This window comes from Mesocricetus auratus, unplaced genomic scaffold, assembly GCF_017639785.1.
Source record: "Mesocricetus auratus isolate SY011 unplaced genomic scaffold, BCM_Maur_2.0 Super-Scaffold_100003, whole genome shotgun sequence".
NCBI classification, from domain to species: Eukaryota; Metazoa; Chordata; class Mammalia; order Rodentia; family Cricetidae; genus Mesocricetus; species Mesocricetus auratus.
In genome coordinates, this window is record NW_024429188.1 from 68,056,228 (window position 1) to 68,083,955 (window position 27,728).

General features: G+C 35.8%; 1 protein-coding gene across 6 annotated transcripts in view; it reads left to right on the forward strand.

Annotated features, from left to right (window-relative positions):
• Diaph2 (diaphanous related formin 2) overlaps positions 1-27,728 on the forward strand; it is a 722,722-nt gene that overhangs the window by 277,887 nt on the left and 417,107 nt on the right. For 3 of the 6 annotated variants that reach the window (XM_013115224.3, XM_040744363.1, XM_040744364.1), the window contains one exon: positions 7,796-7,867. The exons of 2 other annotated variants lie outside the window; for them this stretch is intronic. In XM_013115224.3, coding sequence (XP_012970678.1) covers positions 7,796-7,867 — 72 coding nt within the window. Of the gene's footprint in view, positions 1-7,795; positions 7,868-12,967; positions 13,001-27,728 lie in introns of all 6 variants that reach the window. One more of the 6 variants, XM_021228656.2, reaches the window with a different exon arrangement.

Here is a 27,728-nt window from a genome sequence, read left to right on the forward strand (position 1 = left end):
TCACAGGATAGATTTGGAGGTAATGCCTGGGTTTAAATCTGAACCTGCTTATATACAGACTAGAGGCAAAGCAGAAAAAAGAACAGCATAAACAGTTAACCAGCTCCCTGCACTGTCCTTGAATAGAGGAGAAGCCAGCCTCACTATTTATCATGTGGGTCTTAGTAGCAGCTGCATTATCTATCTGTGCACCTAGAGATGGCATCAAAAGCTTGTTAGTTAGATAATGTGCTTTTTTCATGGGCTTAATCATATCTTTCTCAAGATTCTCAAGGAGACGGGAGAAAGCAAGCTTGAACTCTAATGTCTTCTAAGTCAGAATAGATCCCAGATGGAAACTTAGTCACTTGTGGGCTCCCACATTTACATTAGTGTGGTATATTTGTTATAGCTGGTCGACAATATTGACAAATCACTAGATTTGAAAATCCATGTTTATTTTATATTTGAATGGATTTTTAAAAAATTAATATTATCTTCTCTGGCACTGATGATGACTTATTCATTGATGACATTTAGCTCTTCTTTGGCTCATTCATTCTTTCGTTCATTCATATACTTTTTCCCGTCTTACTATTTATTGAGAACTTCCCATTTCAAAATTTTCAGAGGACAGATAATAAAAGAAATTGACAGTATATCGTATCTAGCGCTAAAATGAGGTAATGAATGAAAAAAAACCTTTTTGAGGGAGAATTGTTTCCTGGTAGGATGTTTCCTGTAAAGTGTTCACTCAAGTTAAATGGGAATGCTATGACCTAATTATGTTTCAGGTAATCATTTGTGAAGAACTTGGTTGCCATTTTCCTTTCTGTGTTGGGATTACTTTTTATAAACCCAGCTATAAATTGGCAATTATATTCTGAACATCGATGATTTTCTCAGAACTAATTTTTGTTTGTTCAGATGAAATGTAAGTAGGAAATTTTAGTTTACTTAATAAATTTTTCTTCATAGAAGTTCCCCAATATATGTATTGATCGTTGAGAAACTATGGCAGTGGTTTTGTTTCCTTACCTAAATCAAATGTATTGTTAAATGTATTGAAAAAACATAATAAATGCCAACATAAATAAACATAAGTGATTTTGTATTCAATAAATGTATTGCCAAAATTGGAACTTACAGCAGTTGATTAAAATAAAATAAGTCTATTTTTCATCAAGTTTTATACAAGAAATAGAATATGTATTTGCATGTTTATTACAATCTTGCAAATATCCAAAATACAGAATCAATCTTTTAATAGAAAATTAATTGGATAAGCACAATGTGATGCACTTTGACATTCATATTCAGCTATCAAAGTGAAGAAGTGTCTATTTTTTAGTCAGTGTTGAAGGAGCCGGTGACCATAATGCTAAGTAATGCATGTCAGACTCAGAATTAGAGATACCTCATGTTTTCACTTATATGTACAACCTAAAATGTTAATCCTAAATAAGGAATGTAATATTGATTGTGAGAGCCTGAAAGGGCTGTCTGAGAAGGTGTCATTAATCTGTACATTTGTTGAATATGAACAATAATTTTCAACATTCAGTATCACAATAAGAAAAGTATTTGTCACAGTAATTACTTGAATGTATCAAAGTATCTTATAGAGATGCATGTTAATCAGTTTTTATTCTATAAGAATTATCAAGATAATACATTCATAAAGAAAATGTTTTTTTTTCTTTACTGATTTAGAAGCTTTTGTTTCTGATATGTTGGCCTAGTTCCCAGTAACTTCAAGCTGTGTACCAAGTGATTGTCCCTTGGTACTACGGGAGGGGGGAGGGGATATTACAGATTCCACATATAGCAAGACTAAGTTACTGAAATGGGAAGGAATGGTAGACATCTGAAGTGTTACTTTGATGAATTAACCTGGCATAGTCATTTCTTACCATATGCCTACATTTAAATATCACATTGTACTCCATGCATATGTATATTTTTATGAGCCAGCTAATATCTATTTGTCAGTCTGTCTGTCTCTCATCTGTATCTTTTAACTGCATCTATTATGTAAATAGAGCTCTTTGTAAGTGCTTTCAGTTTTAAACAGTCACAATTTTTTTAATCTTAGAATTTAAAATCATATTTATCTGATAATATCTACAGTATAAAATACTTTTAAGATATGATTTCTGCTTTATTCTTTATTGTTTGTCAATTCTGCACATGTATATGATGCCTTCTGATTACTGGCTCCTCACTATCCTTTACTTTTCTCCCATCTCTATTGACCTCATACCCACTAGTTCCTTTCTAGGATTCATGTAGGTGGCTCTTGTTAAAGTAAATGAGCCACAAATCCATTTATTTTCATGTAGAATAAAAGTCTGAAAAATCAAGTGAACGTTACCATTATAAAACAAACAAACAAAAACAACCTTTTCGCCATCTTCAAGGCCCTGTGTCACATAAGAGTTTAAAATGTTCTGCTCATGTTAGTTAGGGTTATATTTGTCTCCTCTATTGAATAAATGCCATTTTGTGAATGTATGTAAGCTTCATCAGTTTTAGGTTTTCAATTTAAGAGGACGTGTGATGAGTTATTTTCCACAAAATGCCTTAATTTGTGCAGAGAAGAGCTGATGCTTCTGCTGCTTTTCTTATGGAGTGCTTTAGATACCTTATATTAAAATGGAGCTTAGAATTGAGAGAGCAAAGAACAGCATCTTGTATATCTTGGGATATTTTAAGTTTTATGGATTTATTTTATGTTTCTATCCTAGACTGTGGGCTTAACATTCCGATGCACACATGCGAGCATACACACAAAAGTCAAATTGCAAAAACAAGGACTCAATTCTTAAAATATAATTTTTTTAACTTTCCTGGTGGATAGTTTTAGTACTACATTTCTGAAATTTAGTAGACAGTACTATATCCATACTTTTTAATATTTACAAAGTATTTTGAGGGCTATACATGAAGGCTCAGTGTATATAGAGTACCAATAAAACAACACCAGTAATACAATAGAGTTATTTCATAATGGAAAATCATTTCTCTATCTTCTGAGCAGAGACTTCCCCTAATTTGCATTTAGAAAGCTCTAAATTAAAATGCTAAAGGGAAGGCAAACAATTTCAGCCAATGCTGCTAGTACTGTAAATAAAACTGGTTTACTTGATATAATTTTAAATGAATATTTCTGATATTAAGACATCATGTTCAATCATCATGCAGTGGTAATCCACAGAATAATAGAAACATGTCTGCTTTGGACATAGTTTCTACCACAGTTAAATGTTAATGGCTTTATTCTATATCATCAAATTAAAATTTGACATCTCTATATAGAGGTAGATAGAAAGAAAAATGAATGAATGGTTTGCTGATATTGGTGTTACTTCATTTACTAAATATTGTAACTGATTTTGAGTATACATCAAAGAAAACATGAAATAATGTTTTGTCTTTTAAAATATTTTTATGTGGTATGAAACTGTGATGTTTTGGTCAAAAATATGGAATGTGTCTAAAGAATTTACAATTAAATTCTGCATATGAGTAAATAGGTTCTTGATATACTTTACATTTCCTTATATTGTCAGTGATTTTTGTTCACACAACAATATTTACTATATTTTTAAAGGTCTTTATCTGCTAAGGCCTCAATTCCTAAAGCACGCACTGTAAAATAATGGTCTTCCTCACAATTCTTTAGCAAATCTAGAAGCCATAGTCCAAGACCTTTATCATCAAGTTATCTTGCATCTGTCTCCAAAATACTTCTTATTATTATAAGTGAAAGTCTTTTCATCTGTAGAATCCTATTTATTTGTTTCACTGGTCCCTACCTACCACAACATTATTTATTTTCCCACTTACATGTTGATTATTTTTCATCATAACTAGATCATTTTAAGCAGCATAGTCTATGTCCATTACATCTTCTTTAAGGTAAATTTTGAACTTTTATTTTTATGTGTGACTCATTTCTGTGTTCACTATATAGATAACTTAAAACTTACATGTATTTTTACACATGTGTATATATGTATGTGTGTGTTAATAGAAGCCTGATACTAAGTAATTCATATTTTTAATTTGAGGTATATAAAACTTATGAAGTATAAAATATTTACCTGAACAAACATATGGAAAATATTGATTTGTCTATTAGCCATGCATTAATACTGTAATTGAGTTGCTTCATTAACTCAATTAAATGACAAATGAGAATATCAAACAGAATTAGACTAAGAGTTTTAGTGAGGAGTCAGGGTATTTTTCTACCTCAAAACATTACAGCTATACAAAACGTTAATAATTCACCATGAAGGATAATAAGTGATCAAACATCTTAAATTACTTTATGTTTAATTTTATACTTCCAACATTAACACCTTCAGAATTTTGCAGCATTTTCTCTAAATGGTGATTTTTTTTGTTGTTTTTGGAAACACTTTGGAATTGGGAAATGCTATTTGCTCAAATAAATTTTCACATGTTCAGTGAATTCAATATTCTGCTTTATTTTCTGAAATTGCTTGTGTTTGTTTTAGTTCCCGATCCTCTCTGAGGCATGCTAACTGATCTTAATGCAAATAGGCACACAGTGATCCACAGAAACAATCATGAACTTCACGTACTTTCTATTTGACAAGAGCTAGTAATTGAGCACTTACCATATGCAAAGCACTGTACAGGGGGCTCTCTGGCTTTTATGTTCATTAGAATTACTGCTCTTTCCACTGAAGTTCATGGTAGAGTCCATGCCCTTTCCTTACAAACTGCATTAGATTGGTGTGCCACATTACATTATTCATTAGGTTGTTAAAACCTGGCCTGTGCTGAAATTTTATAACATGATGGTGTTTGATGTTTTTCTTCTGTACCATTGCATTAGCTGTTACCGAAAACAAGTATACTTCTAATTGGTTTTGTCTGTAGATACATTATTTTCAAATCCCACCTAATAATTATTCAGTTTTTTCTGAGGTATATGTTGAAATTAATGATAGACTTTTTTCTCTATTATGATAGTGATGTTTAAATGTTTGCTGTTAGAAACATTTTTCTGACATGTACAAACAGTGTCTGTCTGAGGCCACTGTTTCTTTTCAATTTGTCTTTTCCCTTCATTGACGCATTTTGAGTCTTCTTTTCCTTTTATTTTCCATTGCTTTATGAATAATCATGTATTCTTACATAGTTCGTTAAACAACAGTAGCATAATTGGAAGATCATATTAAAAGAATTTCATTTGGAATCAACCAGTCTGCATGAGTTACTAACAATAATTAAACATGTAGTTTTTGTTTAGATATTTGTTTTTTCCCATCCTCTGAAAAGGAAATAATCTTATTACTAACAATGAAATTGGAGTTATCATAGGAGCTTATTAAAATGTGTCACGTCTGTGAAACTATACAAACACATTCACTTAGCTTAAGGGAACAAAAGAACTTTGCTTTGCTATTTGAATGTTACATTAAGCCAGATCATTGCCTGTGGATCCTCTTTATTATGTCCATCTGATTTAGGACTTTCAGTACTTCTTTCCCCTTTGATTTGTCTCATCTTTTTTTTTTTTTTTTGATTTGGGTATCATGGTTTCAGAGTCCATGACCATTGAACTCTTTTTTTTTTTCATCTTTGTAAAGCATGTCACTTTCTTTCTTGTTTACTTTTTATGGTTCCATTGACTACATGTACATCAAATATGCTTAGCCAAATTTTTTGTTGAATTTTAATTATCTAATTAAGGGTAGAGTGATGTATATTTACAGTCGTGTGGAATTAAGGAGATAATATTTTGTTGAGAGCACCAGTTTTAGACCATGATAATAGCAACATGGTAGAGCAATTGTATAGCCTACACACGGTTCTGTGTTCAAAAGTCAGCAGCCTTCCCTGCAGAATAGCATCAGTAATTATAAATGCATAAGGGACTCTTTTTAACCTAGCTTATATCACACATATAAAATGTGAATGTAACTAGTGTTTTGTTCAATTTTTTATCTAAGGAGTCTTGAAATTCCTATAGAAAATCACAATTTCCCTTTCTTGTAACCTATCATATGAGAAAGGTGATATTATCACTGATTAAAGTATTAACATTTTAATTCTTAATTGTGTAATCTCTCTTGTCACGGTTGTTAAATCTTATGATGCAGGGAGGGTAGAAATTCAACATAGACTTTTTTATGAACAAAACTATACAATTTGCATTTTTTCCTGGTGGTAATGGGAATAACTGAATAGATCACACAGCTGATGGCTTGATGGGTTGGATGGCTATGTTTCTAACAGATGCTTCCAGAATGTGAATTATAAAATATGCAGAAACATAAATGGGCACAAAGATACTTATCCTCTAGTTTTATATTTTAGGCAATATCTATTTCTTGATATCTTGCTGCTATAGTATTGCCTTGTTTTCTTTTTTTCTTGTCTTTCTGTCTCATTTCTTTCTTCCCTTTTTCTCTTTTATTTTCTTTCCTCCTCAAGTCATTTAATGGCTTATCTACTTTAACTTTTTATTTATATCTCCATTCCTAGTACACAGGTGAATGGATTTCTATGACTAATGTGATATTCATATTATTATCTTAACAAGGTAAAGGAAAATTGAAGCCATGTGACTTGTGCTTGTGTTAGAATCATACATGTAGAATGAGATGATGACTTTCTGTATAATTTGATGAGACAGCCTCTGCAAGATTCTTGGGTTAATCTGAATTTTATAAAATCACCCCTACAATTAGTTGTTCTTTAAAAAATTAAAACTCGATAAACTGGGAACTTAAATGTTAATTCAGGTTCTAAGTTATATATAATGATTATTAATATAATTGCCTACAGATACCCTATCATATAAATAATGTTTAAATGGACCTTCTTTGTACTTTTGAGATTATAATATAATTACTACATTCTTCCATTTTCTCCTCCAAACCCACCTATATACACCTTGTCACTCTCCTATAATTCATGGCCCATAAAAATTTACTTTTATAAGTACAAAATAGTATGTAAAAATATGCAAGTTACACGTGGACTCTTTATATATATCTCAACCATTCTTGTGTTCTCACATTCTAGAAGGTACATTATTATTAAAACATACCTTCTAATCTAAGCTCATTTCTCTTAAATTTTCTCATATTCTATCAGTGCTATACTCTGGATAATTCCTTTGCCTCTGTATTTCATTTAATGAGTTTACCTTGTTTTTTCTGGTGAGTACCATTTTTAACCTACACACACATAAACACACAGATAACTACCTACCTCTTGGGAACACAGCAGAAGATGTTTTCAAATATAAGAAGTATAGTAATTGTCATGTCTTAATCATTGTGTCATTTTCTCCTAAGCCCTTTAAGTAATTTCATTAGGTTCTGTTACAAATCTACTAATTTATTATTTATTAATATGTGCTAAATTACACTTTGTTATATTTCTTTGTACATCTTCAACATTTGTGTTCTTTGTACATTTTTCTGTAGATATTTTAAATCTTCTAATGAGGGCTACTGATCTTCATAACAGATTAACTTTCATTTGCTATGATTCTAAGAACCTAGGATCATGTTAAACTTTTCCTTTTGCTTTTCTTTTATACTGATGTACATCTGTGAGTTTAGGCCGTATCCAGGTTGTCATTTTACTTATGGATTCTCAGAGAAGGATTTTTCCTATTTAATTCCACATCAAGGATTGATATGGACAATTTTCTTTTCAAGCCCCCAGAGAGATGAGCACAGTCATGTCTAATTTGATGTTAAACTGAGGTATAGTCCAGAATAGCTTCCAGAATAATTTTCTCTTATTTTTCCACTTCGTTCAGGCCCATGGCATGGTTTCCATTCCTCCATATTGAGGCTTTATAAATTGAAGCTTAAGTTAATCTTCACTCAAGGTCAGAACTGCTGCTTTTGATGTTTATCCTCTTTGGCATCTGGGTATTGCTTCCTTTATTTGATAGTCTGTAGATTTATTATTATATTTAATGTATTCAAAAATTGGAATCTTTTCACTAGAATATTATTCCAACATTTTTATTACCATACTTTCAGCAACAGAAATTTAAGGAAGAATTTTTACATTCAAATTTGATGGTGAAATTCTTTTCATTCTTATTTTGTAGCTTCCTGGATATGAAATAATTCATATTGGAATAGAGAAAATACAATACCTTGTATCTTCTTGTTAAATATAACTGGATATTAATGCCTATTTTTGAAAGATATTAATATAGCCATCTTTTGATTAATCAGAATAATTCTTGTGACATTTTGTAGAATAAAACCTGTTTTTTTTCTCCCCTTTTATATTTAAGTTAGAAACAAGCTTGCTTCCCTTGTCAATCCCAGCTCCCTCTCCCTCCCCTCTTCCCCCACCTTCCCGAACCAATCCCCCCAGTCTCCCACCCAATCTCCACTCCAATGCTCCTGGAAGGTGAGACCCTCAATGGAGGATCTCCAGAGTCCTGTAATTTCATCCAGGGCAGGGCCTTGGGCTCCCATGGGGGAATCATTCTCCCCCATGTATCTAGGCTGAGAGTATCCTAGAAGTATTGTTCTTGTGGAGGATCTGAGTTTTCAGTGGGGGCTCACACCTTCCTATAGCTCCAAATCCATGGGAATCAAAAGCATCTCCCCTCTGTAAGAATCTATAGTGATATGTGTACATACATACATGCTTATCACACATCTGTGCACCCATACATACATATATAATCAAATAATCATAATTATCAATTTGTTACAAATAAAGACAGTTTTAGTATCAGAAAATAAAACCTTCAATTCAGTATGCATTATTTTCAAAACCTAGAGTGCTGAATTGGCTTTCAGTGCTCTTGCTGTAAAGATGGTAAAGTAATAGCTGAGAACTCTTGGAAGCTCACACAAATTGAAATACCAGACATCTTAAGTATTGATAATACATTATATTAAAAGTTATACCATAATAGGAACAAAATACTGTAGAGACCCACAGAAAAAGTCACTATTTCTGCTTTAAGAGTTCAGGAATTAATGGGAGGATGTGGCAATTTACTTAAGCAAAATGTGTTCAAACCTAGAAAGTACAGTATACAGTACAGTTGTCAAAGATATTCAGGCCTAGAATTTCCTGATGTATCCAGTATTGTTGAATATTCTGTTGTGTCTTAAACATTGGGGAACTAGGATTTCTGAGTTTATTTAAAGGTCTGGAAAGTCATAAGTGTTATAGTACAGGTAAAAAGAATCAAATAAAGATAAGAAATATATCTTAACATTCCTATATGGTAAATGAGTAGTAAACATTTAAAATAATTTTTAATAAAATAGAAAACCAAAACTAAAATTGAGCAAAATATTATAAAGTCATAGCACTGTAGTATTAAGTAATTAAGTATATAGTAGTATTAATTAAGCAATTAAGTATATATCATATTTATAGAATATTAAGTATACTATCTACAAATGTTGATCATCTCTCATGGAAGGCTTCACCCTCCCTGAGGAGTGAATGGGGATGGAATGCGGGGTGTTGGTGGGGGGTGTGGAAGGAAGAGAGCTAGAGGTAACTGGGATTGATGTGACAAATAAGGTTGTTTCTAATTTAAATAAAATTTATTAAAAATCTCATTAAGAAAAATTGGATACAATGAACTATTGGGAATATTTGGGAAAAGAATGCAACTTAAGAAATTTATATTTAGTTAGGAATTCTGTTCATATATTATTACAATAGATTTCACTTTTCCAAGATTTTAGATCTAGACGTCTCCTCTCAAATGATTGTTGGTTGTGTCAAGGTGACAGTTAAAATTAATGGTCACATCCAATGTATAAATATATCTAAGTGTGTATGTGTGTGTGTGTGTGTGTGTATAGTATAGTACCTAAACATTTTTTTGTAGCTACACATCTTAATACTTAGTTTTAGCTGTGTAGCATGAAAATCACAATTGATCAAAGAAGTCTTGGCTTTAAAGTCATTGAAAAAAATTCTGGGAACAAATAGTATAAACAATTTGACATAGTATAAATGGATATATATTTACATATTGTGTACTAATATAATTGGAAGATAACAATGTTGCTCCTCTCTTGAATCATAAAACATCAAATTTTGAGTCAGTGGGACAAACTGTAGAAAAGATTGAGGAATAGAAATTTGATTAACTTACTTTCAAAGAAAAAATACATGCATTTTTTCTAGTGATAAGCTTCATGTAGGTTTTTTTTGCAATATGTGTGTTTATGTGTTTCAACTTCATTGATTACTTCATTTAAAAAAAGCTTTTAATGTGGCTAAGTACTGCAGATTCAGCTGTAATGGCCTTTAGCAATGATAAACTCCAGCATTTAATGACTGACCAAAATATGGTATCTTCTCTCTTATTAAATCGGCTGGGTTTATTTTGTTGCTTTTTAACACTTCATTTTGTCATAAGGTAAGTCAATCCCAAAGATATTGTATATTGGGAAATATCCATTCTAGTTCATATGGAAATATAAGCTGTGTGCAATTTTTCCATGTGGATTATTTTGGGGGGGGGAGATTAGAGGCAGGGTTTCTCTGTGACTTTGGAGGCTCTTGTAGACCAGGCTAGTCTCGAACTCACAGAGATCCGCCTGCCTCTGCCTTCTGCGTGCTAGGATTAAAGGCATGTGCCACCACCACCCGGCATTTTCTATGTGGCATATTAATTAGTAGAATTGCTTAATTAAATTATATACTAAGGTCCTTTGTTTTAAAGGTAATTATGACCACAAACTTTAAAAGAATGCCACAGAAACCCCTACTTAATAGACATCTTTTGAAAAAGTTAAGTCATTACAACATAGTTGTATTACAATCTTATATATAAGTGGATATGGTGATTGATTCACACTTTTTTTAGAAGCCAGGTTACTCCTCTGTATCTTCTTGAGTAGTGGAATTTATGCTTATCAGTAATTAAGAATCCCTTTTATTTTACTCCCTACACTTTTAGATTGCATTGGGATTGGGGGGCAGTGTGGAATGTGCACTGACACAGATGTTTCTAATAATTGTTGTTCACTCATTTTGTATTTTGCATTCCAGTTCAAATAAACACAACAATAGGCAAATATGCTAAACAAAGCAGTTTGTGAAATTGATATCCTTACCTTGAAAAAGTAATATGGTCATCACACAGTAGAAATACACTGAATGAGACACTCATTAAATAAAATACAATATAATAATTAATATCATTAATATATACTATTAGAAAGGGAATTAAGTATTTCCTTTGCTCTGTGTGCTGTTATTGAGTGATAACTCATGCTCTGCTTAAGGAGGCATAGGGTGATACAGACAACCATGTTTCATACACAATTTAAAGACTTAATAGAAGGGTTAATTTGGCATCATGTTGGATAATCCACGGTACTTAATGGCAGTGACTGTTTCTTGGAACTCCTTTCTAACTCCTGGAGCAAGATCCCCGCTAAATCAACACCAGAAAGATTTCCCTGTCTTCAATTGTATTCTGTTGAGATTGTTGGAGACCGCATGTCTTTTCACTAAATCAACACCGAAATTGTTTGGAATATCTTTTTTAAATGAAGCCACAAATGCAATAAGTAAGTTGAGAGAGCCACCTGTTGTCTTATTGGCAGGCCACCTTGCTGATCCATCTGTACTTGGAGTGGAGAGAAGCCTTAGTAACTAGGTTTACATATTGTCAGATTCCATACATTCAGGACACCATGGGCAACGAGATGACAGACAGTTTATCTCCTTCAGCTAATGATGTAAATACTCGTATTTCACTTTAATCTTATTATGACAAAATTAAGTAGTGTTCTAATCTTCATTAGCGGTTTGCTATCTAGTAACTCTTTCTATGCCAATAAAGTGGTATGACCTGCTGTTTCTTTGCCATTGTCCATTGAACAAAACACTTTTGTTCATTTGTTGAATCACATAGTGTTGTCATATGTCTTTGGCAGTAATATTCACAGAGCCTTGTTTGTTGCATGCATCTTTTATTATCTAGGCATTAAGTTTTGTTCTGATGCTAGCTAGTATAGGGCTACATTTCATATGACATGGGAAATGCTTTTTTTATTAGGAAAAAAGAGGGTGTGTTACTCACTTAGTGTCTGTGGGGAACTTTATTTTCCTATTTAATTTTGTTGAAGAGTAATTTCAGGATGCTTTGGGCCATTGTATCACCTTGTCTCATTCCATTATAGATATTGATGCAACATAGATCACTGAACAGTATAATCTCTTTTGCACAGTTTCTATTGATCTTGTCCAGTAAGTCATTGTATGCTGGGCTTGTTCTGAAATCATTTGTATCATAGAAACGCTTCTTGAATTTGAAAATCAGGTGCTTTCTTGTAATATTCATTTTGTCTTCTTCACACCATAGATAGAAATAATTTTCCCACTAAGTGTCTGAAATGAATGCTATATACTCACTGTTTCCATTTAGTTCTTTCTTTTTTTCTTGTAATACATCACAATAGTTTAGTTGAAGTCATTGCTTATAGTCTGTAATGGCCTGTTTTCTTCTGAAATTTTTGGTTTTGTAGCACTTAGAATATGGTTGACATTCTTGTGATCCTATGAACTATCTTCTGGTTTTCTTTGGAGACCTCACCCATTCCTGTTTCATCACACCTTTCTGATTATGCTTTCTGTCCTTACTATTTTCTTGCTGTTAGCTTATCCTTAGGTGTGTTTACTGTAAACATTCTGATGTCAGTGGTTATCAGATTCACAATCATTCTCCTGCACCTTCATCATCTTTTTACTGTGATCTCTCAAACATGTTATTCCTCTGGAGGAGTCATTGATGGGGAATTGAAGCATACTCCATTGTATCAATTTGTGATACAGGCAAGGCATTATGTTACATGCCTGTGCATTAATGAAATTGAGCATACAATAAGAGAAGGTCATTATTAGTGCTATAGTTGAAGATGAAGTAAAGAGTGTTTAATACAGATCACCATATCTTGTTTTCTTTTTACTTAATCAACAGAGAAAAGTTCAGCAGCGAAAAATGTGAAAGGAGGTAAGATCAAATTATTTTGCAGTTTCTGACGAGTCCTGTTGTAACCCTTCTATTTTAATTATATTTATCTTTGCTATATAGTTGTAGAACTCACAGTTAGAAAGCTTCAATTTCTCCTACCTGGATTTGGCACACAGCATTAACTCAAGCCAGAGCAATAATGTATTTAAAATATAACTATTCTGAGATTAAGTCTTGAAGGACTTCCAAGTAAGCATAATTGTTTCTGTCCTGTGTTTACTCTCACTTATTGTATCTAATATGTGAGGGTTTTACTAAGCAATGTTTCAGAATGCCCTTAGTGACTCATCAGATTTACTTCCATAAGATCTAAATGGAAAGCTAGGTACATTTTTGTTTTTTATTCTTTTCCATGCATTGTCATATCAATTAAAGATTATTAATTATATTGATGAATGGGTTACATGTTAACATTTCTATATGTGAAAACTAAATAATGGAAGCACATTTTCAGCATGCTTTCAAATAATATTTTAGAAATGTATTCTGCTCTGTTTACCAATTTAAAGCTGTGTGTGTATGTTTATGACACCTCTGTCTTAGATTTTACATACTGACTTCTTGCCCCTTCTCTGTAGTTATTACCAATGCTTACCTTTAGATCCAATGCATTCTAGGCTAAAAGCAGAGAGGTACACTTTGGCAGCAGCCATAGGGAAGCAACAATGATCCCCCACAGTGTTAGGACTGAAGTGGCTGGGGTGAAGTAAAGGCCAGCCTAATGGCAAACACAGCAGGTTTGAAATGGTTTAGGAGGAAAAAGAACCAGCAGGATGCTTCCTGATCCAGTCAAATTCATTTGCTATCTGTGACTATTAGCAGCTGCTTCTTATCTGGGCTGTTACTTTCTCTTTTATCTTTAATAAGTTTGTGGTAAAACCTTAAATTACAGGTATTTCTTCTTTATTCTAGCACAATGCAGATTTAGCTTTAATCTTCTTGAAATGTGCTTTAACTTTACATTGTAATAGCGCTACCTGCATTCTATACATTTCTAAAACTAGTAAGAATTTTTATGGTCACACATGAGATAATGGTGTACATTCAAGCAGTTATTCATAATCATTACATTTATCTCATACATGCCTTTATGAATAGCAAAGGGCCCTCTGTTGTCTAGCTTGTCACCTCATAAGTTAATGGGAGCTGCACAGTAAGCACCACCTAATTGTCCTCAGTAAATTATTAGGCTTATGTTTGTATAAGGTTTTATTTTTCATATTAGTGTTAAAAATGCAATGTAGCACTGAACCTGGTATTATTTTTTTATTACTTTAGTTTTAAAAAGCTTGCTTCAACATGTCGATCCCAGTTCCCTCTCCCTCCCCTCCTCACACAACCCACATCAACCCCCCTCCAGCCTCCCACCATATCTGCACTTCCTTCCACAAAGGGTATATCCAGAGTCTGTCATTTCCCTCAGGGCAGGGTCCAGGCACTCCACTAAGAGTCTAGGCTGAGAGATCATCCTTTGTGTCATGGACACACAAAGTCCATTTGTATGCCAGGGATAAACACTGATCTACTGACCAGGGCCACACAGGTTGCCCAGGCTTCCTCACTGACTCTTACACTCAGGGTTCTGGATCAGTCCCATCCTGGCATCTGAGCTGTCAATCTGGTCTCGGGTCCAAGAGCTCCCTCTTGTTCAGATCAGCTGTCTCTGCTGGTTTCGCCAGCCCATTCTTTGCTAATTTGCTCATTGCTCCTCTCCCTCTCTCTGTCCCTGGGTTCCATGGGTTCAGTTTAGTGTGGATGTTTGCTTCCGCTTCCATCAGTCACTGGGTGAAAGTTCTATTTCCTCTTCTTTGTGGTACCATGCATATCTCTCTTAGGTTCTTTCCTGTTTCTCAGACTCTCTGTCAGTGGAATTGCAGACTGGAATTATCCTGATTCATGTCTAAAATCCATATATGAGTGAGTACATACCATGTTTGTCTTTTTGTGACTGGGATACCTTACTCAGGATAGTTTCTTTTAGTGCCATCAATTTGCCTGTTAATTTCAAGATTTCATTGTTTTTTCCCCGCTGAGTAGTACTCCATTGTGCAATTGTAGCACATTTTTTCTATCCACACTTCAGTTGAGAGGCATCTAGGTTGCTTGCAGGTTCTATTACAAATTAAGCTGCAATGAACATAGTGGAACAAATGTCCTTTTTGTATGAATTTGCGTCTTTTGGATATATGCCTAAGAGTGGAATTGCTGGGTCTTGTGTTAGACTGATTCCCATTTTCCTGAGAAATGTCCATACTGAATTCCAAAGTGATTGTACAAGTTTGCACTCACACCAGCAATGGTGGAGTGTTCCCCTTTCTCCACATCCTCTCCATCATAAGCTGTCATTGGTGTTTTTGATTTTAGCCATTCTGACTAGAATAAGATGGTATCTCAGAGTTGTTTTGATTTGCATTTCCCTGATGGCTAAGGATGCTGAGCACTTTCTTAAGTGTCTTTCAGCCATTTTAGACTCCCCTATTGAGAATTCTCTATTTAGTTCTATACCCCACTTTTAATTGAATGCTTTATTGTTTTGGAGACTTGCTTCTTGTGTTCTTTGTGAATTTTGGAGATCAGCACTCTGTCAGATGTGGGGTTAGTGAATATCTTTTCCCATTCTGTGGGCTGCCTTTTTGTTTTGTTGACTGTGTCCTTTGCCTTACAGAAGCTTCTTAGTTTCAGGAGGTTCCTTTTGTTAATTGTCGATCTCAGTATCTGTGCTACTGGTGTTATGTTGAGGAAGCTATCTCCTGTACCAATTCTCTGAAGAGTATCTCCCACTTTCTCTTCTAAGAGGTTCAGTGTGGTTGGATTTATGTTGAGTTCTTTGATCCATTTGGACTTAAGTTTTGTGCAAGGCGATAGACATCGATCTATCTGCAGTCTTCTGCATGCCAATATCCAGTTATGTCAGCACCATTTTTTGAAGAGGCTTTCTTTTTTCCATTATATAATTTTAGCTTCTTTGACAAAAAATCAAGTGTTTATAGGTGTGTGTGTTAAAATCAGGGTGTTCAATTTGATTCCTTTGGTCTACCTGTCTATTTTTGTGCCAATACCAAGTTTTTTTCAGGACTATAGGTCTGTAATAGAGCTTGAAGTCAGGTATGGTGATGCCTCCTGATGTTTTGGCACTCCTGGGTCTTCTATTTTTCCATATAAAGTTGAGGATTATTCTTTCAAGGTCTGTGAACAATTGTGCCGGAATTTTGGTAGAAATTGCATTGAATCTGTAGATTGCTTTTGGCAAGATTGCCATTTTTATTATGTTGATCCTACCAATGCAAAAGCTTGGGAGATCTTTCCATTTTCTGGTATCCTCTTTGATTTCTTTCTTTAAAGACTCAAAGATCTCTCACTTCTTTGGTTAACATTAGTCCCAGACATTTGATGCTGTTTATGGTTATTGTAAAGGGTGATGTTTCTCTGATTTCTTTCTCAGCCAATTTATCATCTGTATATAATAGGGCTACTGATTTTTTTAGTTAACCTTGTATTCTGCCAGTTTGATGAAAGTGTTTATCAGCTCTAGGAGTTCCCTTGCAGAGTGTTTTGGGTCACTTATGTAAACTATCATATCATCTGCAAATAGTGAAAGTTTGACTTCTTCTTTTCCTATTTGTATCCCCTTGATCACCTTTTGTTGTCTTATTGCTCTAGCTAGATCTTCAAGTTAAATATTGAATACAAATGCAGACAGAGGACAGCCTTGTCTTGTTCGTAATTTTAGAGGAATTGCGTTGAGTTTCTCTCCATTTATTTTGATATTAGCTCTTGGTTTACTGTATATTGCTTTTATTATGTTCAGGCATGTGCCTGCTATCCCTGATCTCTCTAGGACCTTTATCATGAAGCAGTGCTGCATTTTGTCAAAGGCTTTTTCAGCATCTAGTGAGATGATCGTGTGGTTTTCCTTTTGCAGTTTCTTTATATTGCGGATTACATTGATAGATTTTCTAATGTTGAACCATCCCTGCATTCCTGGGATGAAGCCTACTTGATCATGGTGGATGATTTTTCTGATGTGTTCATGAATCTGATTTGCTAGTATTTTATTGAGTACTTTTCCATCGATGTTCACGAGGGAAATTGGTCTATATTTCTCTTCCTTAGTTGTGTTTTTGTGTGCCTTGGTACCAAGGTAATTGTCGCCTCATAAAAAGAGTTTGGCAATGAGCCTCCCGCTTCTATTGTGTGGATCACTTTGAAGAGTATTGGAATTAGCTCTTCTTTGAATTTCTGGTAGAATTCATGTGGGCCTGGGCTTTTTTTGGTTTGGAGATTTTGATGACTGCTTCTATTTCATTAAGGGTTATTAGGTCTGTTTAGATTGTTTATCTGTTCTTGATTTAGTTTTGGCAATTGATATCTATCCAGCAAATTGTACATTTCCTTTAAATTTTCAAATTCTGTGGAGTGCAGGTTTTCAAAGTATGCCTTGATGATTCTCTGTATTTCCTCATTGTCCGTTGTTATGTCCCCCTTTCCATTTCTGATTTTGTTAATTAGCATGCTCTCTCTCTCTCTCTCTCTCTCTCTCTCTCTCTCTCTCTCTCTCTCTCTCTGTCTCTCTCTCTCCTCTCTCTCTTTCTCTGTCTTTTGGTTAGTTTGGACAAAGGTTTGTCTATCTTAATTATTTTCTCAAAGAACCAACTCTTTCTTTCATTGATTCTTTGCAATGTTTTCCTAGTTTCTACTTGATTGATTTCAGCCCTCAATTTGATTATTTCCTGGTGTCTGCTCTTCCTAGGTGAGTTTGCTTCTTTTTTTCTAGAACATTCAGCTGTGTTATAAATTCTCTAGTGTGACTGTTCTTAAGTTTCTTCATGTGGGCACTTAGTGCTAAGAACTTTCCTCTCAGCACTACTTTCAGAATGTCCCATAAATTTGGGTATGTTGTGTCTTCATTATCACTGAATTCCAGGAAGTCTTTAATTCCTTTTTTATTTCTTCCTTTACCCAGGGATGGTGCAATTGTGCATTGCTCAATTTTCATACATTTGTAGGGCTGTGATTTGTGTTATTGTTGAATTCTAATTTTCATGCATGGTTGCCTGATAAGATACAGGGGGATATTCTAATTTTTTTGTATTTGTGGAGGTTTGCTATGTTTCCTTTTTATAAAAGGTTCCATGTGGCACCGAGTAGAAGGTATATCCATTTGTATTTGGGTGGAATGGTCTATGGATGTCTGTTAAGCCCATTTGGGTCACAACTTCTATTAGTTCTTTTGTTTCTTTGTTTAGTTTCTGTCTGGAGGTCCTGTCTAACGGTGAGAGTGGAGTGTTGAAGTCTCCTACTAGTGTGTGAGATTTTTATGTGCGATTTGAGATTTTTTTAAATCATTTTTTATTTTAATTTTAAATAGCTTGTTTTACATGTCAATCCCAGTTCCCTGTCCATCCCCTCCTCTCGCACTCCCCTTCCCCTCCACCCTCCCACCCTATTGCCAAATCCTTCCACATAGGGGTTATCTAGAGTCTGTCATTTTACTCTGGGTAGGGTCCAGGCACTCCCCTAAGAGTCCAGGCTGAGAGAGCATCCCTCTTTGTGCTATAGGCACACGAAGACTGTTTGTATAACAGGGATAGACACTGATCCACAGCTCAGGGCCCCATAGGTTGCCCAGGCCTTCTTGCTGACACTCACATTTGGGGGGGTCCAGATCAGTCCCATGCTGGCCTCCCCACTGTCAGTCTGGGGTCCAAGAGCTCTCCCCTGTTCAGATCAGCTGTCTCTGCTGGTTTTGCCAGCCCATTCTTTGCCAATTTGCTCATCACTCCTCTCTCTCTGTCACTGGGTTCCTTGGGTTCAGTTCAGTGATTAATTGTGTGTTTGCCTCTGCTTCCATCAGTCACAGGATGAAGGCTCCCGGATGGTTATAGACATCAAGTTTATTATCAGGAATGGGCATTCGAGGTGGTCTCTCCACTTTTGCTTAGCTTACCAATTGGTGTTATCCCTTTAGATCACTCGAGGTCGCTCTGGTGCCTGATCTGTATTCGATCCTATGATTCCCTCTTCCCCCTATTCTACCCCCACCCCCTCAACTTCTTGTTCCCCCATGACCAAATCTCTTCCTCTTCACCCCCTCTCTTCTTCCCAGGTCCCACTCCCCCCCCCCACCCCTCGCCGTGTTCCCCATCCATTCAGGGGATCTTGTCTCCATCCTCTTCTCTTGGGTACTATGCATATATGCATATCTTTTAGGTTCTTTCCTGTTTCCCAGACTCTCTATCAGTGGAAGTGCAGACTGGCACTATCCTGATCCATGTCTAAAATCCATATATGAGTGAGTACATACCATGTTTGTCTTTTTGCGACTGGGTTACCTCACTCAGGATGGTTTCTTCCAGTGCTGTCCATTTCCCTGCGAATTTCAAGATTTGAGATTTAGTAATGTTTCGTTCACAAATGTCGGTGCCTTTGTATTTGGAGCATAGATGTTCAAAATTGAGACTTCATCTGGATGGACTTTTCCTTTGATGAATGTGAAATGTCCTTCTTCATTTCTTTTGACTGATTTTAATTTGAAGTCTCATTTGTTATATATTAGGATTGCTACACCAGCTTGTTTCTTGGGTCCGTTTGATTGGAAAAAGTTTTTCAAACCGTTTACTATGAGGTAACATCTGTCTTTGACATTGAGATGTGTTTTTTGTATGCAGCAAGAGGATGGTTTCAGCCTTCGTAACCATCCTGCTTGTCTGTACCTTTTTATAGGCAAGGTGAGACCGTTGACATTGAGGCATATTAATGACCATTGGTTGATGATTCTTGTTTGTGCTTGATTTATTAGTAGTGCTGTTATTGTGTGTAGGTTCTCCTCCCTTTTCCTTTTGGTGTTTGGTAAAGTGAGATTATCAATTTCCTATGTCTTTGTGAGTGTAGTTATCTACATTGGGTCTCCTTTTTCCTTCCAGCACTTTCTGTAGAGCTGGATTCATGGATACGTATTGTTTATATCTGGCTTTGTCATGGAATATTTTCTTTTCTCCATCTATGGTAATTGAAAGCTTTACTAGATATAGTAGTGTGGGCTGACATCCTTGTTCTCTTAGCGTTTGTAGGACATTTGTCCAGGATCTTCGGGTTTTAAAGTTTCCATTGAGAAGTCAGGTGTAATTCAGATAGGTCTACCTTTATACTTGGTCATTTTCTTTAGCTGCTCTTAATATTTTCTCTTTATTCTATAAGTTTAATTTTTTGATCATCATATGGTGAGGTGATTTCTTTTTCTGGTCCAGCCTATTTGGTGGTCTTGTGTTTTCATAGGCATATCCTTCTTTAGGTTAGGGAAGTTTTCTTCTTTAATTTTGTTGAATATGTTTTCTGTAACTTGAGTTGTATTTCTTTTTTTTTACTTTAATTTTTTCTTTTTTTCTAATTTATTTTTAAATTTAAATTAGAAACAAGGTCGCTTCACAAGTCAGTTCCAGGTCCCTCTCTGTTTCCCTCCCCTCCCCCGTGCCCTCACCCCATCCTCCCCCCAGTTTCCCCTCATTTCCCCAGGGAGGGTGAAGCCCTCCTTGGGGGTATTCATATTCTGTCATTTCATGCAGGGCAGAGCCTAGACCCTCCCCCAAGTGTTCAGGGTGAGAGTGCATCTCTCATTGTTGGATGGGAGTCCAAAGTCCATTTGTATACTTGGGATAAATACTGATCTACTGCCCAAGGCTCAATAGATTACCTAGGCCTCCTCACCGACACCCCCATTCAGGGGGGGTCCTGATCAGTCCCATGCTGGATTTCCAGGCATCAGCCTGGGATTCAAGAGCTAACCCTTGCCAGGTCAGCTGTTTCTGGGGGTTAAACCAGCCCAATCTTAATCCCTTTGGTCATCAGTCGAGCTGTATTTCTTTGCCTTCTTCTATACCTATTATTCTCAGGTTTGGCTTCTTCATGGTGTCCCATATTTCCTGGATATTTTGTGTTAGGGGTTTTTTGGTTTTGAGATTTTCTTTGGTTGATGACTGTATATGCTCTAATGTGTCTTCAACACCTGAGATTCTTTCTTCTATCTCTTGTATTCTATGGGTGATATTTGCATCTGTCCTTCCTAATCATTTACCCAGCTTTTCTATTACCAGCATCCCCTCATTCTGTGTTTTCTTTATTGTTTCTTTTTCAGCTTCAATCCTTCAACTGTTCAAGTTGTTTCCTTCATTTGTTTGGTTGATTCTTCTTGGTACTCTTTAGACTCTTTAATAGATTTGTTTATTTCTTAAATTTTTTGGTACATCTTTTCCTCCATTTCATGTATTTTTTGTTTGTTTTCCTCGTTTCCTATTTGAGGTTCTCTATCATCTTCATAAATAATTTTTAAAGTCTGTATCTTCTGCTTCATCTATGTTGTGCTTTTTAGGTCTTCCTGGCATTAGGTTTCTGGTGGAGTCATGTTAGTCTTTCTGTTGCTGAGTGAGCTCTTATTCTGTCTTCTTCCCATCCCTTCTTCCAGTGGGTGCAGGCAGGGTTTTTCTGTCTCCATTGGTCTCCCTCTTTCCTGAAGCTGAAGCTGGGGAGTGTGGTATGGAGGGTGTGGTATGAAAGGACTGTTGCCTTTCCTGGGTGTGCAGGTCCTCTGAATGCCAGGAGCGGCCCGCTGGAAGATTGAGGGAGTGGATGATGGGCCGCGGAGAGGAGGTGGTCCCAGGGGTACCCAACTCACCTGAAGCTGGGGATGCTGGAGGGTGGGTTCTGGAAGGACTGACACATTTCCTGTGTTGGCAGGTCCTTTGGATGCCAGGAGCGGTTTCCTGGAAGACTGAGGGAGTGGGTGATGGGCAGAGTAGTATTCACATGTCAATTCCAGGTCCCTCTCTATTTCCCTCCCCTCCTCCCGTGCCCTCCCACCAACTCCCCCAATGTCCCCTCATTACTGCAGGGAGTGGGAGGCCCTCCATGGGGGTGTACATAGTCTGTCATTTCATCCATGACAGGGCCTGGATCCTCCCCCAAGAGTTCAGGGATGAGAGTGCATCTCTCATTGTTGGATGGGAGTCCAAAGTCCATTTGTATACCCGGGATAAATACTGAACTACTACCCAAGGCTCAATAGATGACCTAGGCCACCTCACTGACACCCACATTCAGGGGGTCTTGATTAGTCCAATGCTGGATTCCCAGGCATCAGTATGGGAAACAAGAGCTAACCCTTGTCGGGTCAACTGTTTCTGGGGGTTAAAGCAGCCCAGTCTTAATGCCTTTGGCCATCAGTTCTCCCTCTCTGTCACGGGATTTCTGAATTTCAGCTCAGTGCTTAGCCATGGGAGTCTGCCTCTTCTTCCATCAGCCACTGAATGAAGGTTCTGTTTCCCAGACTCTCTGGCCATGGGATTGTAGGCTGGCACTCCCCAGATCTATGTCTAAAATTCATATATGAGAGAGTATATGGCATGTTTCTCTTTTTTTGATATAGTTACCTCACTCAGGATGGTTTTTTCTAGTGCCATCCATTTGCCTGAAAATTTCAGGATTCCATTGTTTTTTTTCTGCTGAATAGTACTCCATTGTGTAAATGTACCACATTTTCTCTATCCACTCTTCAGTTGAGGGGCATCTAGGTTGCTTCGAGGTTCTGGCTATTACAAATAATGCTGCTATGAACATAGTGGAGCAGACATCCTTGTTGTATGAATGAGCATCTTTTGGATATATGGCTAAGAGTGGAATTGCTGGGTCTTGTGTTAGACTGATTCCCATTTTCCTGAGGAATGTCCATACTGAATTCCAAAGTGATTGTACAAGTTGGCACTCCCACCAGCAATGGAGGAGTGTTCTCCTTTCATCACATCCTCTCCAGCATAAATTGTCATTGGTGTTTTTGATTTTCGCCATTCTGACAGGAGTTTGATGGTATCTCAGAGTTGTTTTGATTTGCATTTCCCGGATGGCTAAGGATGTTGAGCACTTTCTCAAGTGCCTCTCAGCCATTATAGAAACCTCTATTGAAAATTCTCTATTTAGTTTTGTAGCCCTCTTTTTTATTGGATCCTTTGGTGTTTTGGAGACTTGCTTCTTAAGTTCTTTGTAAATTTTGGAGATCTGCCCTCTGTCAGATGTGGGACTAGTGAATATTTTTCCCATTCTGTGGGCTGCCTTTTTGTCTTGCTGACTGTGTCCTTTGCCTTATAGAAGCTTCTCATTTTCAGGAGGTCTCATTTATTAATTGTTGATCTCACTGTCTGTGCTACTGGTGTTATGTTCAGGAAGCTGTCTCCTGTACCAATTCGTTCAAGGGTACCATCCACTTTCTCTTCTAAGAGGTTCAGAGTTGCTAGATTTATTTTGAGGTCTTTGATCCATTTGGACTTAAGTTTTGTGCATGGTGATAGACATGAATCGATCCACATTCTTCTATATGCCAGCACCATTTGTTGAAGATGCTGTCTTTTTTCCATTGTATATTTTTAGGTTCTTTGTCAAGGATCAGATGTGTGGGTTAATATCATGGTTTTCAATTTGATTCCATTGGTATACCTGTCTAATTTTGTGCCAATACCAAGCTGTTTTCAGGACTATAGCTCTATAATAGAGCTTGAAGTCAGGGATGGTGATGCCTCTGCACGTTGCCTTGTTGAGCAGGGTTGTTTTGGCTATCCTGGGTCTTTTGTTTTTCCATACAAAATTTATTATTGTTTTTTCAAGGTCCGTGAAGAATTATGGTAGGATTTTAATGGGGATTACATTGAATCTGTAGATTGCTTTTGGCAGGATTGCCATTTTTACTACATTGATCCTACCTATCCAAGAGCATGGGAGATCTTTCCATTTTCTGAGGGCTTCTTTAATTTCTTTCTTTAAAGATTCCAAGTTCTTGCAATACAGGTCTTTCACTTGTTTGGTTAGTGTTACCCAAGCTATTTTATGTTGTTTGTGGCAATTTTAAAGGGTGATGTTTCTCTGATTTCTTTCTCAGCCCTTTTATCATCTGTATATAGTAGGGCTACTGATTTTCTTGAGTTGATCTTGTAGCCTGCCACTTTGCTGAAGGTGTTAATCAGCTGTAAGAGTTCCCTGGTAGAGTTCTTTGGGTCATTTATGTAAACCATCATATCATCTTCAAATAGTGAATGTTTGACCTCTTCCTTTCCAATTTGTATCCCCTTGATCACCTTTTGTTGTCGTATGGCTCTGGTTAGAACTTCAAGTACAATATTGAAAAGGTAGGGAGAGAGTGGACAGCCTTGTCTTGTTTCTGATTTTAGACGAATTGTGTTGAGTTTCTGTCCATTAATTTGATGTTGGCTGTTGGTTTGCTGTATATAGCTTTTATTATGTGTAGGTATGTTCCTGTTATCCCAGATCTCTCCAAGACCTTTATCATGAAGGGGTGTTGGATTTTGTCAAAGGCTTTTTCAGCATCTAGTGAGATGATCATGTGATTTTTGTTTTTCAGCTTGTTTATATGGTGGATTACACTGATGGATTTTCGTATGTTGGTTTTTCGACACAGGGTTTCTCTGTATTGCATTGGAGCCTGTGCTGGAACTTGCTCTGTATACCAGACTGGCTTGGAACTTACAGAAATCCATCTGCCTCTTCCTCTTATATGCTCAGATTAAAGTCTTTTGCCACCAACGCCAGGCTTCCAAGAACTTTTTTATTTAGTCCTTAAAAGCTGACTATGTAAACCATTTTTGCCATTTACATTAATAAAACACTTCATGGAAATTAATTATTAAACTGAATGCATTTAATAGGGATACATTTAATGATACACACACACACACAGAGAGGAACTAGTGACTCTCAAGGAGTCTGTATTCACTTAATTTGCTTAATATGTTTCATATACTTTTAATCCATTCATTTTGGTAAGCAGATTTCATGTTGAACTCAGGTGATCCTTATTTTCATTATGTGCACTTGGTAGCATCATGCTACTAGCTATGAGCCTAATCAAAATTTACTTGCCATTAATCAGATAATACATTAACTTAGGAATACAAAGTTTCATTTGAATTTTGTGCTTGAGATCTTTGGTCTAAAACATAGAGACTTTAACATGGCTGTGTAGTGTGCAGTTGCCGTGGTGTGTTTTCTTAGCATTTTAGCCATCTCACCTCGCAAGATACAGTAAATAGTCTTCTATTCTTTTGTAAGAATCCAGGTTTTATACAATAAAATATTTCTTCTTTTTTATATAGTCAGAGTTCTTACCTACCTTGACTGTTTTGTTAGTAGATAATACAGAAATGTTAACAAAAGTAAGAAGTTGGTTTTTTAGCCACTGTTTATTTTCCAGTGGCTCATTTATTTTCTTTTTAAACTTCTACTCTTGTGACAGTCGCAACTATCTATATAAAAAAGGGGAGAGGCTTTTTATGCAATATACATTTTACAATTTTATATGTGTAGTCAGTTTTAGTTAATGTGTGAAATACATTCCTATTTATCCTAGAAATTTATATATATGAACTATTATGGTATGCAAATACACGGATTGGTCTAAGGCCTTACCACCCTGAACATGCCCAATCTCATCTGCTTTGAGAAGCTAAGCAGGGTCTGGCCTGGTTAATACTTGAATGGGAGTCAAATATATGGATCATTCTTGATTTAGAGATACATATTTTTCTTAAATGACTTAAAACTTAGTAAATTGTTGGCATTGAAGATCAGCAGCCTTTATTTTCAGATCTGAGATTCAGAGGAAATGTAAAGAGGACTTTTATGGATTGCTGTTGATAGTTTTTCACATTGTTCAGTTTGGAATTGGAGACATCACAGGTTTATTTATTATATGGTTTGGAATAGTTGGTTTAAACTTTGCTAATAATACATGGAGTTTAAAAGATATATCCATCCTGAGATCTTTCCTATGGAGATTCTGACATTCTTAATCCGTGAGTAAATGTATCGCTAGAATTCACATTATAACTAAGTGATAGAGGAGAATGCAAGAATGAAGGCAATCTGTCAGGTAGTCTTCCAAAATAGTGGATGATATTACAGAGAAGGATAATAGGCTGCAAAAGAAGAGGGTCAGGAGTCTGCCTTAAGAATAGAACCTTTTTGCTTATTTGAATTTTATTCTTCTCATGTTTGCACATTTCCACAGGAGTCTCAAATACTACCATTCTGCTTTCAAATCAAAAGTTACCAGCAGGCTAAACCTAACTTTAAGAACAAAGAAAGAAGCAGAAAGTTCAGGTACTCTATTTTACCCTTGCAAAAAGATTTCCTAATGCTTCGATCACCTTCAGCAGATTACACTGATGTAGCTTCCGAACTAAAGAAAATTACTGCTGAAAGATAAAATTGAAAGCGGTTGGAATCCAAATGGCAAAACAGAGACAATATAGCTCTGCTTATTTCCTATTGAGCACAGCCAGCAACAAACCAAATTGAAACGCACAGTAATACTTTTATGTGCATAAAGCAAGAAAAAAATATTACATAAAATTCAAAGTCTAGATTTATGTAGGTTTTTTGTAGAATTCACTTTTAGTTTACCTTAAACCAGTCACTCACAAGTAAATCATTACCAAAAATATTGAAACATAATAATAATAATAGAAAAGTAAAATTGATTTTATAATTTCATTAAAGTTTATTAGCTTCTGTGATTATTTTACATGAAAACATATAATAAATTATAGTATAGGAGGAACAAAACAAAGTGCAGTTTGGTATCAGATAGCTGATCCCTGTAGGATAGACAAACTTAAAAATTATAATGGTTTAAATGTGATCTATTATATGGATGCTTTTTGAAAACCAGATTTAATAATCAGCAGTTAGGAGCCTTGTAAACAGTTTTGCAAAGAAAGTGCTTAACATTACTCACATTTTCAAAATTATAAATAAGAATAAAATGACCTCTTTGGAGAGGAAAGGGATAAGACCCTGGTAATTTACTAGGTACTTCTTTAATCAGTTATAAGCAAATGACATAATTCAGGACGAATATATCTGGACATGTGGTTGTGTACACAGCTATTTTTTAGTTTCCTTGCTCATTAACTTTCTTCTTTTATATGGCTGCTTCACACTAACAAAGCTGAGTTGAACACTTCGATCTGCCAAGCCAAAATATTTTCTCACTGTTGCTACAAACGTGTGTTGTGTCTTATGTGTTGTGAAACTTTTGTATGTGTATTCTATTTATTTCTCATATGCTACCTAGGAAACAGGTATGGGTACCATATGATAATAACAAGTTAGACCTTTTTTTTTTAGATAGGGTTTCTCTGTGTAATAGCTCTGAGTGTCCTGGAACTCATTTACTGGACCAGGCTGGCTTCGAAATCAGAGTTCCACCTGCCTCTGCCTCCCCTGTGTTGGGATTAAAGGCATGCATCACCTCACCAGGCCAAATTCAGCATCTTTTACCTCTACAGTTACTAGTACTTTCTCCTTAGTATGTACATTTCCATAGTACTGGCATCTGTTTACCCTTGAGTTTTCAAAGTCTCTCCCTGTTGATGCTGAGACTGGAGAAGGATGGCAGTGGTAGTCATATAGCCTAATGTTATTCTTTGTCTTAAGATTTTTCATGCATATGCCTTTTATGAACATTGCTGTGTCATTCTCATAAGCTTCCTTTTTCATGTAGATATTTTTGTGAACCCTTCTATCTCTGACATTATCACCAATCTTCTTATTAAAATTATTTGTTCATACATTACAGAGACATCAATTTGTCAGGCTGGATTAGGCAGGAATGAAAAACATACCACAAGTCATTATTCTGTGTCAAATC